The sequence below is a fragment of the Rissa tridactyla genome, chromosome 9, assembly GCF_028500815.1.
Source record: "Rissa tridactyla isolate bRisTri1 chromosome 9, bRisTri1.patW.cur.20221130, whole genome shotgun sequence".
Taxonomy (NCBI): Eukaryota; Metazoa; Chordata; class Aves; order Charadriiformes; family Laridae; genus Rissa; species Rissa tridactyla.
This window is the reverse complement of record NC_071474.1, coordinates 34,730,060-34,750,341: the sequence shown is the minus strand read 5'-3', so window position 1 is coordinate 34,750,341 and position 20,282 is coordinate 34,730,060. Positions and strand designations below refer to the sequence as shown.

The 20,282-nt window shown below is 36.4% G+C and overlaps 1 protein-coding gene across 8 annotated transcripts in view; it reads left to right on the top strand.

The window, feature by feature from the left end:
• The window catches only part of ATRX (ATRX chromatin remodeler), an 84,723-nt gene that overhangs the window by 31,580 nt on the left and 32,861 nt on the right, over positions 1-20,282 (top strand). For 7 of the 8 annotated variants that reach the window (XM_054214056.1, XM_054214054.1, XM_054214057.1 and 4 more), the window contains 10 exons: positions 2,314-2,392; positions 9,048-9,178; positions 9,682-9,861; positions 11,414-11,507; positions 12,047-12,155; positions 12,807-12,986; positions 13,379-13,520; positions 14,683-14,792; positions 19,440-19,586; positions 19,794-19,971. In XM_054214056.1, the coding sequence (XP_054070031.1) occupies positions 2,314-2,392; positions 9,048-9,178; positions 9,682-9,861; positions 11,414-11,507; positions 12,047-12,155; positions 12,807-12,986; positions 13,379-13,520; positions 14,683-14,792; positions 19,440-19,586; positions 19,794-19,971 (1,350 nt within the window). The remainder of the gene's footprint in view (positions 1-2,313; positions 2,393-9,047; positions 9,179-9,681; positions 9,862-11,413; positions 11,508-12,046; positions 12,156-12,806; positions 12,987-13,378; positions 13,521-14,682; positions 14,793-19,439; positions 19,587-19,793; positions 19,972-20,282) is intronic. The other variant, XM_054214055.1, reaches the window with a different exon arrangement.

Here is a 20,282-nt window from a genome sequence, read left to right as displayed (position 1 = left end):
TATCTGTGATTTCTTAAAAAAACAAAATGAAACAAAAACCAACCACACACAAAAAAGCCACAAAAAACAAACAAACAAAAAACCCCCCAAACCACCTGGATTTTAAATTAAACATAATGTTCCTCCTTTTTCCTATCAACTTGATGCTGACGCACTTCTTCCCTAAGTTTTTCTGTAGTTTAGTTCCCGGAGAGTTAACTAATCTCTGCAGGTGCAAAGGTTGCTTTTCACAGGTGCTGTGCTGCTTTGGCCTTTCAAGGTCCTCTGCTGAAATCAGTTGTGTCTCTGCGTGTAATACTGGGAGTTTTAGGGCTTTTCCTGCCCTTGCTGCCAAAACAATGTTTTCCTCAGTGATGCCACTGCTGGGGGAGATTATAAAATGTTCATTATTTGTTTAGTAATGAACTAGTGTCTTGCATGTGGTAATTGCCATGGCTGTTAAAACACTCCCCATAAATAATTGATGATATGCAGTGAGTGTAACCCATATGCAATAATTCTCAGTGTCACTGGACCTTCAAAGAAATATATTTTAAAAATAAAATTGCTCATGTCCAGTGTATGTTCATAGACTTGGTATTGAAATCGCCTAGGAGAAAAAAGTTGGTTGTAATACATCAAGAAGGTGTCTGAGGCAGTGGCAGTGATGGTTTTATTTGCAAGTCACAAGTGGAAAGATTGGATAATGGTTGGATGGGAGAGATGGATAATAGTGTACAAATTGAAAAAATGAGATGATGATGTGGCATGATTGACAGTAGAGTTAGACTGAGAGAGAAGTGGGTTGGTTTAGCCTGTAGAAGAGAATACTAAAACTGGGGTGTCTTAATTGTTGTCTTCTAATCACCTAATGGGTACTTATAGAGAAGGCTGGGGCAGATGAATGATGAAAGGATGTGAGGCCGTGGATACAAGTTTTGGCAACAAAAACTCTGATTAGATATTAGGAAAAAAATTCTTTACAATGAGAATGGTCAAAGCCTGAAGCTGGTTGCCCTGTCAAATTTTGGAATCCCTGTCCTTGGAAATACTCAAAACTTGACTGACCAAGGGCCTGAGAAAGCTGAGCTTACTTTTGAGTTGGCTCTGCTTTGAGGGTGGAGGTGGAGTAGATTATATCCAAAGGTCCCTTCCAACATTAGTTATTATATGGTTCTATGAGAATCTGCCTTTGTTACATTATTTTAAGAGGAGGCCGACTTGCCCTTTCTCTTCAGTTTGCTTTTGGCTTAATAGGTGGATAAACAAGAGTCTTTTCTGTCTCTGAACAAGCTGTGTAGGTTGATCATTGAATGGGACTTAGAGTTTGCCTTAACCAACAGGATACTTCTGTTTATCTAAGCCCAAGGGTGAGGAGCTTTCTGTGATCACCTCTTACACAGTCCTGTCAGGCATCTGATGAGCGGCAATTCCAGGACAAGTGTATGTTAAAACAACATATAGTGCCTTTTGCAGCCTAGTTGTAGTCCACTCCCCACAGGTAGAAAATGAACAGTAGAAATCATGAATATGAGGATCTCAGCACATTAGGATTTTGAGGTCTTTTTTCCTAAGCTTAATTTTACTATCTAGCAGATTATACTGATTTATATGCGAGTTAGAAGAAGGAGAGCAAAGAAAGGGGAAAGGCCTGGGAGTGTGCTAGAAATAATGTGAATTCCTCTCAGTTCAGCCAGGAGAGCGCAGAGGAGTTTAAAAGGCAGGTATCATACTGTGCTCTTCTCTCTTGTACGTGTGGCATGCTGTTGGTTTTGATGTCCTTTCCGTATGAGACAGTATCCACATGGTGCAGATGAATTTTGATATTTGCAGTAAGGATAGCACAGGTAGTTTTCAAAACAGAAGTCTTGACACATGTGCAACAAATGTACATGCGTTGTATTGGATACTCTGAAAGCAAAAATAGGCAGGGATTACTGTTCTTGAGCACTTACTAATGGCAGCGGGGTAACTCATAAGTTGGGAAGTGATTCTGCAGTATATTTGTTTCAGCCTTCTTTTCAGTTTACACTTCTTGGGAAACTTAATTTCTGAGTCCTAGGTGGACTACTCAGTCTCTGTTTGTTTTGGTGTAAAAATCCAAATCTCACGGTATGTAATAAGGAAGGAATTGCGAATTATGTGTAGTAGCAAGCATACTATGGCTAGGAGTACTGCAAGATGCTTTTATTAATAAAAATAATTATATGCCAAGATAGGTAACTGGCTTTTTTGTTTGCTAGTAGAAAAGTGGTGGTGGTGGTGTTTACTGCTGATTTCACATGTATTAAATGTTCATGTCGCCTGTTTTTTTGTTTCCCCTTCCTCCCCCAGGAGATGAGGGAGAGACTAAATCAAGGGCTGTTCCAATGGAGGAGGAGGAAGATGATGATGATGACGATCCTGAGAATAGGTATGATACCATCCATAAGGACTTAAAAAAGATTATAACACACCCTAGGCGTGGGCGCAAACCGGCACAACGGAAGAGCAAGCAGGTTGTAAAAACCACGACTGCCTGCCTTGTAAAGACTCACTCACGGGCTTCCCGCAAGTTTGAACAAGGGGCCAGAAAACAGAGGCCAAAATCCAGAAATGCAAAGAAAGTTATTTAGTTATCTAACACACCTTGCGTAGGGTGTGTTATAAATGCACTGCAGCACTGTCCATTTTATGTTCTCATTGGAAGTATGAGGTTTGTGACAAATATTTAATTCAGACAGGTAAAAGCTTACTTCTGATAAATGTGAATTTCAGCTAGTTATATCAATAGAAGGTAAAACTTTGCATCTGTGCAAAATGCAGTGCTAAATTATTTTCAGATTGAACTTGGTTATTATTGTTACATAATTTGTCTTTTTAATTGAAAAACATTTTCTCAATAAAGAGAAAACGTAAATGTGGAGAAATCAGTATTAGATATTTTTCAGCTGTTAATTAAATTGAGTTTTAATCCACTAAAGAATACTGAAGTGTCTAATGTGATAGTTAAGGCCCTGATTCTACAAGCACTGTGCATAGGCTTAACTGGTATCAGAGAGACTAATTATACATATAAATTTTAAGTCTGCGTAGATATCTTCAGAATTGTGGCTTATATGTATTGCTTCAGTTTTAAGTTCAATAAAAATGAATCTATGTAAGATATAGTTAGTTAAGACATGTCATATTTTACTAGTACTACTGTAGTTATCAAAATTAGCCTGGCTAGAAAATGTTAAAGCTTCATTTACTAATGAGCGAATGCACAGCATGAAGTATTGCTCAATTATGAGCCACAGTTTCTTTTTTTTGGAAGTTATTGTAGTTAGACTAAAGAGTTGTTCAACAAATTTTCATATAGTATTTCAGAAACTGATTTTTTTTCTGCCATATAGCATGTATGGGACCAGCTTCACAGCTTTGCACAGTTGCTGATGGCATCCTTTTCTGCTTCTGAGCCTTACTAGTTTAGAATACGGTATCTTTGTTTCACAGAGCTGTATGTTTTGATCTGTGGCTGAAGTGAATTTTAAAAACACTGTTTTATATCCTTTACGGACCTCAGTTTGGCATCAAAATGTTGCTGCTGATGTAGTTCTTGTTTGTTTTCAGTCATCAAATTTAATCGAATAATTCAGCTTTTAAAGAAAGATGCTCTTTAGGGACTGGACAGCACGGGGTCATAAGCAGAACACATAAACATTGGTAATACAAGACTTTTTTTTTAAAATGATGCTTTAATTTCAGTCCTGTTTTGATTTTTTTTCTTTTTTGTTTGTTTCTTAAGTGTTTCTGGTTGATAACTAAGCCAATCCACTTCTGTCAAAGTTCAGTGTTTATCATACAAATGTTACTGACAGATATTAATTATTAGTTTAAGAGCTATATTGGGAAATGAGTTAACCCAATTGATAACAAACAAATTAGTAATATGAATTTGAGGTTTAAAAATCAGTTTCTGTACTTCATTTCTAAGCTGAATCTTTGTTGAAATTTTTATTAGGGAATATTTTGAATATATATTTGAGATGGGGAGATACTTTGTCAATAAACAGTTTTGTCAACCTTCAGACATGTTAACTGGTAATTGCAGTCTAATTTTACATTCATCACGTGTTGTACTCGGCACCAAAATCAGATATATAAAATGTAAAGAGATGGAAAAAACTTCAAGAATTTAAAATCTTGTTCTTCTGTTTACTCAACACAAAGTGTTTAAATAGTTTACCTACTATTCAGATAAGTTGCCTATTTTCTTCCAGGCCAAAGAGGGTACGTAGTACCTACAGGGTATTTGTAGTGTGGGAACTCTCATGTTCACAAGTCACTAGTTTAGATGTTCTGTTATTTGCATACCTTTGGATGTGCATGACATGAATTTTAATAGTCTTGAAGTCATCTTTGCCAAAATGCAATATCCAAGTGGATCATAATATGACGTAGAGTGCTGTATGCTTTCATCTTATGTTGTGTAAATATCTATTATTGGTCCTTCTGATCTTTTAAATGGTACTGTTTAATATATTTGCAGTAGTTTTGTTTATTAAGAAGTTAATAGTGTATTGAATGCAGAATGCCTTTAAGTATTTGATGGTTGCAATAAATTTTTGTAAAACGTTTTTCTTGTCCAAGCATTTAATTTAATACAACTCTGACAGCTTGAAAATCAGACTGTTTCAACAAAGACAGTACAGTATTTAGAGCAAGGTGTTTGGCAGTTTTTACTAGCTTTTTTTTTTAAAAAAAAACTAACGTGTGACACTTCGTCCAAATATTCATCTCTTATGTTTTAAATGGTTCTAAATTTTTGTAGTAGTATACCAAAGGCCCACTTAATTCAGTAGTGCTCTAGCTGAAAGAATAGTGGCTTTTATTAGCTACATAAAAACGTCCCCTTCCCATGGCCCCAAAGGCTTGTTTTGGGCAACCTTATTTCTACGTGTAATTAGTAGGTATTTATGAACACTACGTGTGAGTTGGTACAATCTAATTGGTAGTAATACGTCATGATAATTAACTAATACTTAAAATTAATGACTTTTTAAGAAGAAAAAACACTTTTACAGTGGTAGCATTGTCTCAACAAGATCTTTGACAATCTATGAATGAGTCCATCATATTGGCAGTCTAAAATTCATGAACAAGAATGGTACAAATTGTCGTGTGAACTTGACTCCACGAGAGGCTGCACCTACTATTCCTGTTTTGCTGAAATGTCTGAAGGATCATTTAAAGTAGTCCTATACTGTGAACAAGCAACTCCTGGGTAACTTCCAGTTTGCCCCTTTTTAAAAAATGTTTTCTTTCAGTGTAAGTTAAAGAATACATAGTAACCAGTTCATTATTTATAAATGTGTATTGTCGGTGTCATTCTGACAAAGGTGAAATATATTTAAATCCTGATTTATATGAAATTATACATACATGTATTGTTATTTTATTCTAGAGTTGGTTTTATATGTCCTGGTTGAGATTACAGTCCCATTCTGTAAGGCACTGTATAAATACATGTTGGGAAAATGTCGTTTATACAAATCTCGCGATGTGTTTAGATAAGATGGAGCGAGGTGAGGCAACATGACATGCTCAGGGTCACAGCAGATCAGTGGCAGAAGTGAATGAAATGCAGGGGCTTTTTGTTCGGTTGTTGGGTTGTTTTTTTTTCTTTTACTACCTGAAGTCCTGTACTGGGGGTCATGCTGTCATACCGGGGTATGTGCTGGGGGTCATACTCTGTGCTTCTTACTTAAATTTGTTTAGAGTGTTCAGCTATTAAATCTGGTTGGCCAAGAATATCTTTTATGTCCTTAACCCAAGTAAATACTACAGGATCTTGATTTTCATGGGTTTCTCTGGAGGACTGTGAGCAGGGGAGTTTTCGCACTATCATAGCTTCTTTTTCTTGGTACTTGCAGTTTGATGTTAATGCAAATATTAAAATGTTAAAGCTAGCATAAGAAGTTTCTTAGTTTAGAAACTTCGTCACTTTAAATGGTTTTATATCTCAAAATAGAAATGTGATGTGTTATCCTGAACCACATTTAATTTAATTTAAAACCATTTTTAAGAGTCCAGTACTCAATTTATTCCAATTCATATAAGCCATCTGTTGTATCAGTCATTGTTAGATGCGTTTACAAGGCTTAATCTGTTTGGTTCTAATATTGCTTACACTTTTAATTCCTATCAGATATGTAGTTATATTAAAAATAGGAACCTTAATTCTGATCGTCTCAACAGTGTCTTAAATTTTCAGCCTGACATAGTACCAGGAGAACGCATTGAAGAGAATGTAGCTTTCTTCACTAAACAGTTTGATTCAAAGTGGCTGAATCTTTATCATAGCTAAAAAAGTCTCATTTACTGTCTCAGAGTATAAAAGCAATAACTTATTAATCAATATTATTATAAATAATTAATTAGAAACTAGTTAAGTTTACCCAATGTGGTTGGTGGTTATGATGATGATGAGTAGGAAGATAACAACATCTTCTGTTTATGGAGAGTAGATTTTGTGCATGGTATTTTTAGGTGAATGATGCATTTGCTTTTTTATTTTTTCCCTCCCCCTATAAAAATATTTCCTAAAAGAACAAATAAAAACATATGTCGTCTTTGATTAAGAACCAAAGTCAACCTTTTTGTTTCAAAATATATAAATAATTTTTTAAAGGTATGAAAGGTAAGTATTGTTATCCGTGCACAAGTTGTGTTAACTTTGCTGATGCAGTCGAGGACAATCCAAAATAAGTCAAAGGCAGTATTACTAGGCTGTAGTTTTGGGACTGAATTTTAAAATTTTGCAGTTCTTTTTAGTTTTTCTGCTTCTTTTTCTCCTCCAAAGCAAAACTTTGGTGATGATATTGTCATTTTTTTTTTAAACAAGAAAAGTAGCCAAACTGCTGTTGTCTGCGTTTCCTGGAGTAGGATTACACAGAATGACAGAAGGTTAATAGCTCATGTTGAAAGCTTTTAAAGAGACACCAACCTGTGATATTCCAAGCAGTTTCATTTTGAAGAAAAAGTTCTTCTGACCATTAAGAGATGGAAGAAATATAGTCTTAATTTTTTTTTATAAGGAGCTATTTATTCCTGTTGCTATTATACATGATGTGGTGGGTTTTAACAAAAAAAACCAAACCACCACCACCACCAAACTAAGTCCCTTTTCCAAATCCTGTGCACGGACCTAATGCAAAAAAACATTTGGAAGAGGATGTTACTTATTTATGAACTTTAGTAAGTTTTCATTGGGTTCACACTGTGATCTGGTGGTATATATGGAATTAAAGCTTACTGAGTGTTCTGCATTTTTAAAATTTTAAACAGCTATTTCTTCATAAGCCATTTCTCAGGGAGGGTGTTTTGAATGCCGATGGATAGGCATTGACTCACTGAAAAATCTTAAATATTTATTAAACCATTTTGATTCCATCACTTAATAATAACTGAATATTCATTAGCATTAAAATCTTCTTGGAAAATTTGCTACCACTCAGAAAATACTGTACAAAGTGTTAGGAAAGTTACCTTGGGAAAATTCCCTTTGAAAAGCTCCTTTGTTTTAGGGACATATTACATGCTGACAAATGAAATACAGATTCTTTAAAACCTGTTTTATAGTGCTGTGTAAAAGTAACAATTTTTTAATGTATAAGAAGCAGTAAGTAAGAGATCACTGTTCCTCTGTCATTTCCAAGTGAAGCCTAGATTGTGGTTTAGTTTCATGGTTTTTGAACTATGGTTTGTTTTGGCTGGTATAAAAGCTTTCCCATTCTGAACTATGTGCATACAGTATCCATTAATTCTCCTGAAAGGCAAGACAGACTAGATTTGACCTAGGAAAAAAAAATTCATTTAAAATTGACGACCATGGAATGAAAACTATAATATTTCTGATATTTATATGAGGAATGCCTGGTTTCATTCTTTCAGGTTTTTTTTTTCCACCTGGAAGTACGAGTTCTCAGATAAGTCCACTATTTTCCTATGCTTTTGACTTATCATTTTATATTTTGCCTTGGATAGATTCATATAAGATTTTTTTCTTTTATGTTGCAAGAGCATGTAAAGAAATCGCTTTTCCATGGTAACTTTTTTGTATGTTAGCTGAAAACATTCTTGTTCTGAAATCAACTGTGAGGAGCTGAGCAAACAGTTTGGGGAACAGGAAATAAGTTTGTAATTTTTCTTTGAAGTTCGGGTCCCCTAATGTTTGATAAAACTTTTGTGTGTATATGTATATACACATACATTTTTTTTGCTGTAGTTGCTATAGGGCAAGTTCTTGTAGTTAAATGAGGGATTCAGTGTGTGTCTTTTTCCCAAGGCGCTTCATATCAGTTCATCTTGAGACATCATGAGTTGCTTCAGTTACTACAGCGTCTCTTTTTGCAGTAGGGTGGGGGCCCAGGCAATTAGAATGGTAACACCTTTGAAGGCAAGCTATGTAGAGGTAGGGTAATACATTCTTTTTTTTTTTTTTTTTTTTTAACCTGTGAGTTAATGAATTTGCAATAATTTTTCTCCTTGTTTAAAACATGTGTTCAGTGATACACTGTTTTTAAAACTATTACTGTTTACATATACGCTAGTCAAGTAGATTCAGTGCCTCAAGAAATTAATCTCACTGATTTAAATCAAGTAAGCACAATAACCATTTTGGGTGGGAGTGATTTGAGTATTAGGATTTGGTCTGCAGCATCTTCTCATTCTTGTTACGGTTAGTTCATATAGGTGCCTGTCCCAGAACTGACAAGAGTCCATCCAAATAGACTATGAATAAAAGGAAATGTTTAAGTTTGTATGTTTTATAGCTATCTTCAGTCTTGCTGTAAAGCATGAAACTTCTTTTTGAAGAAGCATTATACAGATTTGCTTTCTTAAAAGCGAGTTAACACGTTACATTTAACATAAGATTTTTGCTGATATATCCTGTCTTACCACAACGACTTTTCATCATGTGTCTTTTTTTTGTTCAGCTTTCAACCAATTTTTTGAAGTTCTGAATGGTATAGGATTACACTTATCGTTCATGGATTTACTTGAACAATGGAATAAATAGTTCTTTCTGTTTTACTTCAAAGAATTGCCAAGAAAATGCTTTTAGAAGAAATCAAAGCCAATCTTTCCTCTGATGAGGATGCATCTTCAGATGATGAATCGGATGAAGGAAAAAAGAAAACTGGAAAGCAAAATGAAAACACGGGAGATGATGGTGAGCACCAAAAGGCATCTGGGAAAAAGCGGTGCTGTAGCCCCTGTCATAATTTCAAAGATCACTTGGGAAAATTATAATTACTAAAGTTTCTTCAGTTTTCAACAAAACAGTATCATTGATGTTGATAGGTAGTTGCCAAATAGAGGCCAGTGTACATGACATGAGGATTATCTCTTTTACTCTTCTTTAAGTGGATCTTTTTGTTAATAGTCTGTTGGGTTTTTTTAACCAATTCAGAAGTCCAAGGGCTTTGTGAGGAATAATCTATACGGAAAAGTAAGAGGTGCACATGCATGGGAGAGACCTGACTAACATACACAGTCATTGAAGAGACATTCCAAGAGTTCAGGCAGTGTAAAATACTTAAAATTCGAGGGAACAATGGTATGCTGGAAAAGGACAGAATTTAGCCTAAATTAATTCATATTTTAATTCTTGCCAAATCTAAGTAAGAAAAAGATGACCAGTGTGCATGTTGTACTGCCTCTTATCTCTGACAGAAGAAAATGAAAAGGAAGATAATTCTGAATCGGATTCAGAGGAAGAAGAATCAAAGAAGCCTAGATACAGACACAGACTGCTGAGGCACAAGCTGACAGTGAGTGACGGAGAATCTGGTGAAGAAAAAAAGGTGAAACCAAAAGAGAAAAAAGAAGGCAAGCGCAGAAGTAGAAGGAAAGGTACATAATCCAAACATTTTTTGTCACAAAAAGAAATCCAGAGCATGTTATAGTGGAGATTTGATCTAATCTTGTTGAGTCTTAGAATGTTGATCTTAAATAACAGAGGCAAGACCAGTATGTCTAATTTGTGAAAATCAATCTTGTCCTTTGTGTAATTTCTCTCTTTAACTTGGACCGTTAGTAGGCCTTTGTGCATCAGAAATTTCTCCATCCTAGGATTTAAATGTTGCAAACTTCAGTTGAACACCAGATGGCACTACGAAATGATGCTTGACTTGGATTTTTCATTTTCATTGTTGCATGCAGGAACAAAGGACCAGCCAGCCCCTTGCTTGTAATTGTTTTGAGCAGAGGAGGAGGGCGATAGTAACGACGAGTGCTCGCTGCCACCCTGGGCCGTGTAGACGATAGTGTTTCCTGGCCTGTGGCAGCAAGGGTGCACAGTATTTCCCTGGTCCTAGTGTTGCACTAATGCTAGATGCCTTTTGCCGTGTTCCCCACACAAAAAAAGTGCAGTGCAATTCGTTTTTCGTTTTCCTTCATGAAAACACTTATTTTTATCTGAATGTGTATTCGTGCTTTTCCTCCCCTACAGAATTATAACTCTACCAGCAACGTTTCTTTCAAGAAAAGTAATTGCAAATTACAGTGGCAATGTGCAAATAAGGTGCAGCCAGACTAATTCTCAGCATTCTTCAGTGTCTTTTTAAGTTCCCTAGTCTCAAGTAGAACAATATACTTTATTTCAGCTTGCCATTTTTTAGCCCTATGTTATTAATACTACGTTTCCCTACGTATGTAAAACAATCCTTGTTTTATGCCCTTGTTTTATGCTTTGTTATTCATAAAGCAGTTAACCTTTCCACTGTGTTCAAGGTCAAACTGAAATTACAAGGGTGCTGAATGGCATGCTGGTCTTAACTACCTATAAACGCCAGTGATGGCTCCCAAAAGTTGTTAGGGAAGTATTACCTAATGCTGCTAGTTTAGGTGTATTTTTAATTGTCTTTTGAGTCAGTTTTAAACTTGCATTACCTGAAGAAACCTCAAGCCATAAATGCAGTAATATAATTGCATGTGTTAGTAAGTAAGGGTTGTTTGCATGAATTGCGGAGTGTGATTCATCTAAAACATATGAAACAAAAGCTTCTGTTTAAAAATCTCGGTTCTCTGAAATTCTGTACTGTTCCCCATTTTGTACCCTCCTCCACATCCACTGTCTTTGAAATGTGACACTTCCTAATATAATGCTTTCTGTCACTTGCTTGTAAACTATATTTAGATGTATTCTGCATAAAGACCTCAAGTCTCACTGGCATAGTACGCCATCTATCAGGACTCAGCTAGCGCTTAGATGTTAAGCTTTTCTGCTCTGTAACCCATATATTCCTGTTGCTTCTTATTAGTATGTTTAATGGTCCTATACTGTCTGAAATGAACTATTACGGTGCTGGTTGATCTTAAACAGTTTGTTGTATAATTAGAAGATAGGGAATGTTGCTAACTTTGCAATTATATTCAACATTAAAGCATACTTTTATTTTTAAAGTGAGCAGCGATGATTCAAATGACTCTGAGTTTCATGAATCTGCAGTTAGTGAAGAAGTCAGTGAATCTGAAGATGACCAGCGTCCAAGAACAAGGTATAAATAAAATTTAACTGTGCTTACCTTGTGTTTGGTTTTTGGGTTTTAATAGTGCAGTTTAGACAGATGGTAAAAGTTAAAGACTTTGGATCAGTCCTTAAAACCTTTTATGATACTTGTCTATCATTTCGTATCTCCTAATTAACTTTGCTGCAAATGTGAGAATTTTGAATTTGTACCACAGTATGTGGTACACAGCAATTTGATGAGCCAGTACGAAAAAAAGATTAACAAAAAATGAATATTTTTATGCCAAATATTTCAATGTCAATTGAGGAATAGTGGGTTGCAATAGAAAAAGGATACTTAACAATTCTGAGATTCTTCAGAGTTGTCTGGAATAGACTGTTGCTATGTGTGTCCAGTGAGTTGAGGGGGAAGAAAGAATTTGGAAGTAAACCCCTGATTGCATAAAAGGAATACATATTCTGTTAATTAGCAATGTATTTCATCTACTTTTTTAATCACTGTTTTTCAGTGAGGCAATGAATTATTATTGTAATCAATAATACTGCCTTTTTAAAATTTTTTTATAGATCTGCCAAGAAAGCCGAGGTGGAAGAAAACCAGCGCAGTTACAAACAGAAAAAGAAACGAAGGCGTATAAAGGTTCAAGAGGATTCTTCAAGTGAGAACAACAATAAGGTACTATATTGTGTTTTGAATTAATAAATGGGAAAAGGAGTTCCTGTCTCTTCTGCCAACTGCTTACAGACTTGGGTATCTCAAACAGCTCTGTACAAAATACAGTAAAAAATCACAACTCTTCTGAATGTTAATTCAGCGCTAAAATTTGCAAAATGGCACCATTATGGAGAAAAAAACATTGTGTTTAACTAAAAGCATTTCCTATCTAGATCTTGATAAAGATGCATTATATCTTTTAAGTAAATGGAATTTTTAAACTAAATGTAGAACCTGACACAGATTAAGGCTTTCCTAGTATTACTGTTTCTTTTCCTATGGTGGAGTAGGTGATAGCTGATCTGATCTGGCGCCACTAGAACAGAAAAACAGTTCTTTATTAATAGTTATCAGTTACTATCAAATGATAACTGTACCTTTAGTACTGCCTTTGCACAGTTGGGCTTATCTTTAATATCTCAGAATACATTATAGTTAATGTGGCACTTTTGTCATGCTGTCTACCTTGTTTTTAACGAGAAAAGCATTTTTTTCCTTATGAGCTAAGCTCCACCTGTCTATATAAAAATTTTTGGGAGCTTGTCTAAAAATGAAGGACTTGATGGTCTGTGCTATAATTTTCTTTCTAATACTTTATTTAATTTGTAATAGAGTAATTCTGAGGACGAGGACAATGATGATTCAAAATCTCCTGGAAAAGGCAGGAAGAAAATAAGGAAGATTATTAAAGATGATAAGCTTAGAACAGAAACACAAAATGCACTTAAAGAAGAAGAAGAAAGAAGAAAACGTATAGCAGAAAGAGAACGGGAGAGAGAGAAATTGAGAGAGGTATGTTCTGTTTTCTTTGCAAAATGCTAGGAAGTTGAATTGTTGATGAAGATGACACATTTCTATCTCAACTTAATTTGAAATGTAATTTTAAAAGTAGTTATATGTAGCCTTGTAAGCCACAGGTTTTATTTGTAGTTTCCTGCAGGATAACACTGGTAAATTTTATTTAAGACTACTGAGATCTTCAGAAAGCCATTTCAGTTGCCTGCTGCTTCACTTTCCATGGGGAAGAGTACTCTCCCCAAGTAAGCTGTGATGCATAGTAAAGAATTTAAGGTTTGTCTTTACTAAATAAATTATTATCCAGTTTTGCTAAAGCTAGTGTCTGTCAAATGCTTGGTGTTATTCCCGTGTGAAGTATTCCTATGATGCCCTGTTTCTGCTTATAGGTGATAGAGATAGAAGATGCTTCACCTCTGAAGTGCCCCATTACAACTAAGCTGGTTTTAGATGAAGATGAAGAAACCAAAGAACCATTAGTGCAGGTTCACAGGAGTATCGTTACCAGACTGAAACCACACCAAGTAGATGGTAAGGAAAGAGAATTTTAATTTTTTTCCCCTCCACTGGCACGCCACCTTATGCAACCTGAACTAGAATCACAAGAAAAACTCCTTAGCAAGCAAATGCCATAATAAGGCTTAATGCTTTATTTTTGGGACATCTGAACAAAAGTAAATGAGATCAGCAATGCATAGTTCTATTTTACAAGCAAACAACCTTAGAAATGCAAAGTTGGAAGCGTCCTCAGAATCGTCTAATTCTCCACACTGAGACAGAATCAAATACATGTTTACCCATTCTATTGAGGAATTAGTATATTCACTTTGTACAGTTTTCAGCGAAGATTTTAAAATCTCCTAGTATTTTCCTGGCTTTCTCAACAGGTTTTTTTCTGATACCTCATGTGACTGCAAATCAAGCAGCTTCTTTCCATACTCAGTTTCTAGTGAAGCAGAAAAGGGACAATAACCAATCATAATTTTCTTCACAGCTCATTCTGTTATTTTAAATTTGCCTCAAAGTTCATAATTATAGCCTTTCCATTTTAGTAAAAATCTTCTGGACTTGCTTCAACTCTTAAAGGGAGGTGCCCTGAACCAGTCACAGCACTTAAGCTGAAGCCTCCCTCTGTGCTGAGTATAGCATAGTAGAATACAACTCACCAATAAGTACATTGCAAAGAACAAAAAAATCACCCAGCAGACCCTCATGTTGTTAATGTGTTTTGTTGGGTAGCATATATTTCCTTTCCTTTTTCAGCTCTCACAGTTCTTTTTTTCCTCTTTAAGCATAGAACTTCGCATCTAATCTGTCTTGGCAGAATTTCTTCTAGTTGGTTTCAGATAATTTTACTAGTTTACCAAGATCATTTTACTCTTTCCATGAAATCCGTGCCGCTTTTTGGTTTGTCTCCTCTTTTCTGCCTGTTCTCAAGATTGCATCATCTGCAGTCTGCACAGGAATGTTTTCTAGCCCAGATGCCACATCTTCAGTGAAAACTGAATATAATTAAGTTCAAGACAAAGATCATCCCACATACAACACATTGGACAGAAATGAATCAATAATTATCCGGAGCACTGCTTTTCTAAGAGTTGTCATGATCTTAGAGTGATCACACTGATCTCTTATCAGGTGAACTTTAATAGAATGAATGTTTAATGAGAAAATTTTCAATTATTTTCTTCAGGTGTTCAGTTCATGTGGGATTGCTGTTGTGAATCTGTAAAAAAAACAAAGACATCTCCTGGTTCTGGATGCATTCTTGCTCACTGTATGGGTCTGGGGAAAACGTTACAGGTAAGAAACAAAAGTCATCTTATTTTATTGTCTGTAGCTTACTCTCAAAAGTTGATCCATCAAAAGCCAATTTTAATGACTTCCAGAACACAGTAAAACTGTTTCCTAGGCAGTGACTCGATGAGGGTTGCTGGAGGAAAATGTTTTGTAAGAGATCTTGAGGAAGAAGTTGTGTTTCATAGTACACAGCTTTGAAAGTTCTGATAGATGCTTGTGCTCTCTCCGCTTGTTTAAAAATATCTAAAATTGAATTAGGTAATCATTAATATTAATGTGAAAAGGTCGTATTTAGTGATGGCTCCCTTGCAACTCATAACAACAAAGTACGGATAGTAGTTGACAGGCTTCTGGAACCTGTGTCTAAGACAGTTTAATAATCTTAAGCAGATTGTTTTGTTTTTTTTTTTTACTGTCTTCCTCATTCATGTGTAGCTCCTTAAATTATTTATTTTCCTCATTGGTTTTTGGATTTATTTGTTGCACTGATAAAGTAGAAGTTTATCAGGGTTTTTTGTTTGTTTTGTCTTTTGGTTTCTTAATGCCAGACTTTTAGTCTCTGAAGTCAGATGCTTTGTGTTTTAATATAAACCATGTTACGCTAGAACTTAGACTCTTCTGGATTGAGGGACAGGGGGCATTTGTTTTCTATTCCAGTAATTGTCCATATGTACATTGGTATTTTTGGGTTGTTGTGCATCACAAACTCTTAAGACCAGAAACTTTCATTGCCTTGGCAGTTAACTATAGGGCATACTTTCAACCCATTTTTCACTTCTTTATTTCATTTCTTTGGCTTTACAATTCTTTACTTCCTGAGATCTTCAGGTTGAAGCCTTCATCGTCACTTCAGCACATGTTCCTTCTCCTTTACACTGCTGAAGATGGCTTTGTAAAAATCTGTAGCGTTTCTTAAAAAACATTTACGTATTTCTTGGTCTTATACGAGTGGCTCTTCTGCCACATTAAAAGTTGCACAGTGAACAACTTACCATGTCTATTAGGCTTCAAAATCTGAAGCTCAATCCCCATCTTAAAATGTTTCTTCTGAAACTGATCACCCAAGCAGTTGCTGTAAAACAATGCAACAAGCTCTTTTTGTTGGGCCTCTTTTATAATCTTTGCGGGCCTCAGGAGAAGCTTATGCCCTTGACCTGCAAAAGAGGTAAAGGATCAAAACCAGTTTTCTTGAATTCCCTGCATCTCAGTATTCATGCTGTCACCTTTTCAGGGTAGTCAGTAGTGTTGAATTCCTCGTGTGTGCTTGTTTCCAAGTATCAGTCAGTCTTCATAAATTTTGGTTTTGCATTTAGCCACGTGTAGCATCACCACAAATCCTGTGAGCAAAGAACTGGGGCGAGTTGCCTGTCTTGGTGCCCTGCTGCCCGGTCTGTTCCCAAGAATTCCTTTAGCAGAAGTCATTTGACAGAAGAGCGTTTCCCTCTGATTCTGGGAAAGAGAAAGGGAAATTTTTGAGAACCCTGAAGAAGAAAGGAGGGTAACAACCTCATCTGTGCTTGAAAAGGCCCTTGGAAAAGCAGGGCCACATTGGTCTCCCTGTCCTTGGCCTTCACTGATGCTGTGTTTCCCCATTTCTGGAGGAGGGAGATACTCCCCTGTCTTTATCAGGACACCTGGCTAGTGAAATGAACTGCTGCGAATCTTTTTGATCTCTGGCTTGAGCTGAATCATTATAAATCTAACTTGCAGCTTCTGCACACACTGGAATTTATTAGAACTGATTTCAACTCGGGATCAATCAGGGCCTTCCTGTGCCGGGAGAGGTTCTTAGCTATAAAGTCACTTGTCAGGAGGTCTGCCCAGTGCTCTGATGAGTTTGTGACCAGCAAGTCTAGATCACGTTATCATCCAGCACTTGTGCAGCACTTCATTTTAAATTCTTTCTTCACAGGCTCCAAATACGGATGCACTTTACTCATTGCCTGGAGTGCAGTCTCTTTAGCATGGTGATGATGGTTCTCAAAGAGGTTATTTTCTTCCTACAGTAAGGATGGGATCCTTAAAGCATCTGTGAGGAAATCCCATTTCACCATCCTCTTCTGTCTTGGTCAGTTGTGGTAGAAGCTTCCCCATTGGATTGGGAAGCCCTGTCACCTGACTTGAAGGCTCAAGATCTGCTCATTTGTAGAGAGGTCAGTATATCAACGTAGTGGAATTCCAAGCTATATGAAAGATGTCTCAACATTTTTTGTACCATAGCTAGACACTGCTGTAGTCTGCCAGTGACAACAGCCAGTGTTACAGCCTTGTTAGTCACTTAGCAAGGAAGATGCTGTAAGATCCTGTTGACAAACAGTTGTTCTTTGACACCTGTGTGTTTGGAATGAGGTGTCTCAGTAGCTTTATTCTCTGTCGTGCTCACATGTGCCTTCTAGTTGGTGTTTGGCATAGTCAGCACACCTTGATGCTGCTAGATAGCAGACTTGGCTTGGCTTGAGGTCTTCCATTATTATTTTTAGAGGCTCCAAGAGAAGATCTTCAGAGAGAATCTAGCAGGGGAGGTATCTGTTATTCTTTGCTAGCATTAGCTATGCATTGCTGGGTTAGATGGCTTCCTCATTCTTGTGTCTTCCCTCTAAACCACTACTACCCAGGATTCTTCAAAAACTTGAAGTTACATGAGAAATACGTAATCCTGCTCTCCTCTGACCTAATTCAGACAAATTTTATTTAGGACTTTCTGATCCTGAGAATCTTCTTTCTTGACCTATGAATTGCAGGGTATGGTCATGGAATGCCTAGGCTGGCGCAGTGTTTAGGTCCCCTGCAAAGAACAGGCTCAAGGGAATCAAGGGAAGCTTGGATTTTGTGTTTTTTTGTTTTTGTTTTTTTTTTTTTATTTTGTGGGGTTTCATGGGGTTGTGGGGTTTTTTTGAGTAACACAGAGCTGTAGATAATCAGAGGTACTGTGACCATTCACTGTATGTACTGCTTAGGTAAAGCAAGCTACAGTCTTGGTTGTGATACACAGCATGTGGACAGAACGCTTTTAAGAACTCCATCTGCAATGCATATACCTTTGCTTTGTTTATGGAAGTCGGGTTGACACACGATATTTTGAGAATCTGCAATCCTATAGAACAGCACTTTCATACATCCTTTGAAAATCAGATTTGAAGAGTATATTTTTACGTGGTTAATTCTAGCTTAGGTGTTATGGTTCTTCAGGAGTTAATTACACCTTTTACTGGAGATTTGCAGTATTTTACAGAACTGTTGTGCTTTAATGTAGCAGTGCAGTCTAGGTGACTTTGTACACTTATACTTTATACACTATATACTTTAGTTTGATGAAATATTCCAGAAGGTATTTTGTACGTGATCCAGATGTGTTCATGACATCCATTTTGGCGGTAACTTCTTGATAATCAAAGAAAGCCACAGTTACAAGTATGTAGCAAGTGTTTTTATGGCCAGCGTTTGTACCTTAGGTAGTTGTTTTTTGCCTTATGTTGTCATTTGTTGGTCCTTCTACTGTACTCTGTGCCATTTGTTTTTTCTCTCTTAAAAGAGCTAAATCCGCGATAAGTTTTGGCAGATTTGCAAACTTGCAAAGAATGTGGGTAAAGGATCAGGGAAATAAGGCAATTAGGGACTTGCTGGCTTTCCAGGACGTAGGACTTTTGTGATTAGTCTTCATGGAGAGCTTTTGCATCTGAACATGAGATGCTTTTTTCTTGATCGCAAACCTGCTAGTAATTCCTTTCACATTGCAGCAGCTAAAAGCAGTTGCCCAGTGTTCCAGGCGTAGTCATGCAGTTTGAAATTACTTTGAACAATGTATTAAATCAGAGTTGCCAGATACCAGGATTTGATCTGGAAAGAACTTTGTGGATGTCATACAGTTATGTGGATTAGAGTGCAGTCTTCACCATTAAAAGTCTATTGCGAGAGCTGGAGCTGCGGTGGGATCACCGACTCTTCTAAGCGCCTGGATTTTTACAGGTTACTTCTAGTCCTATATTTATTTGCTACTGCTCAAAAACAGGCAGCCCAGCAGAAACACTGAGTGACATAAAAGATTTTAAGGTTTTTTTTTTCCCAAGCCTCAAGGAGGTGTTACCATCTGCAACATATAGCCAGTCTGGCTACAGGGTGAATACTTGGAAAGCATTTCAATAACCTGCTTCAGAGCTCTTTTGAGAGAATTTGCCAATATGTTGAAAAAACATGGAAAACGTTGACTTAAGACTGAAGTTCACTTTCAAGAAATGTGATACATTTATGAAGTCCAAAGAGGTGAACTTATTTAATGTTTGGGGCGACTTTTGGGAGAAAACTTAAAAATGACCCAATAGAAATTTTTAGTTTATGAAAAGGATTGGTGAAATGTCAAGGGAGGGTTCCTTATTTATGAAATAATTCAGCTGTCTGGTGCAGTTCAAAACTACGTGTGTCTCGGTATGTGAAAGATGTATGCAGCCATGTAACACAGAGCAAGAGTGTATGACTTTAAAATACATGTGTATTAAATTTTAAGCAGCGAGTTGTTTAACAAACAGAAAAAGAATGTTTCAACAAGACTTTGTTGGTAACTTCTTTACGGGGAATATGTACTTACGTGTTTCTTTCCCAGTGTTTAATACTCAGTGGCTTATTTGACATTTTGTCTGTTTTCTCCTCTTGCAGGTAGTAAGTTTTCTTCACACAGTCTTGCTGTGTGACAAGCTGGATTTTCGGACAGCTCTGGTGGTGTGTCCGCTGAACACTGCCTTGAACTGGTTGAATGAGTTTGAAAAATGGCAAGAAGGTTTAGAAGATGATGAAAAACTAGAGGTATAAGGCTTAAAAAGACTTCTTAAAAATGAATAACTGAACGGTTTACATAATTGGGAAGCTCCACCACTCAAAATATAGGCTAAGGATTGCATTTTAAGTATGTGAAAAATCTACTCATATAAAATACACCTTAGGTATTTAAAAGTTACACTGATACTTAGGTATTTTAAAAGAAAATCAAGCATGTTTTTCCCCCTTTGAAAGGTCTGTGAACTAGCAACTGTGAAACGCCCTCAAGAGAGAAGCTATATGCTCCAACATTGGCAAGATGAAGGAGGTGTGATGATAATAGGATATGAGATGTACCGTAATCTTGCACAGGGCAGGAATGTGAAGAGCAGAAAACTTAAAGAAATATTTAATAAAGCTTTAGTCGATCCAGGTAAGTGAAAATTATTACAAGTATGCATTATACATATTGTACTTTCTGGTTTACGTATTATGAACTAAGTAATCTTGCAAATTAAAATCTGTTGGGCAAATAAACAATAACATTAGTAAGATGTATCACATTTTCTTTGCTGGCTTTTGCTGAGTTACAGAAGTGGTTGTTCAGAAACTACCCCATCTGCTTTTGTAAATAGACTTCTGTAACAGTCTTTTCTATTATATCAAATACGGACATGACTACAAGAATATATACTGGAAACTTTTCCTAATACGTATCTTTTTTGCGAGCATTGCTTTCTTTGC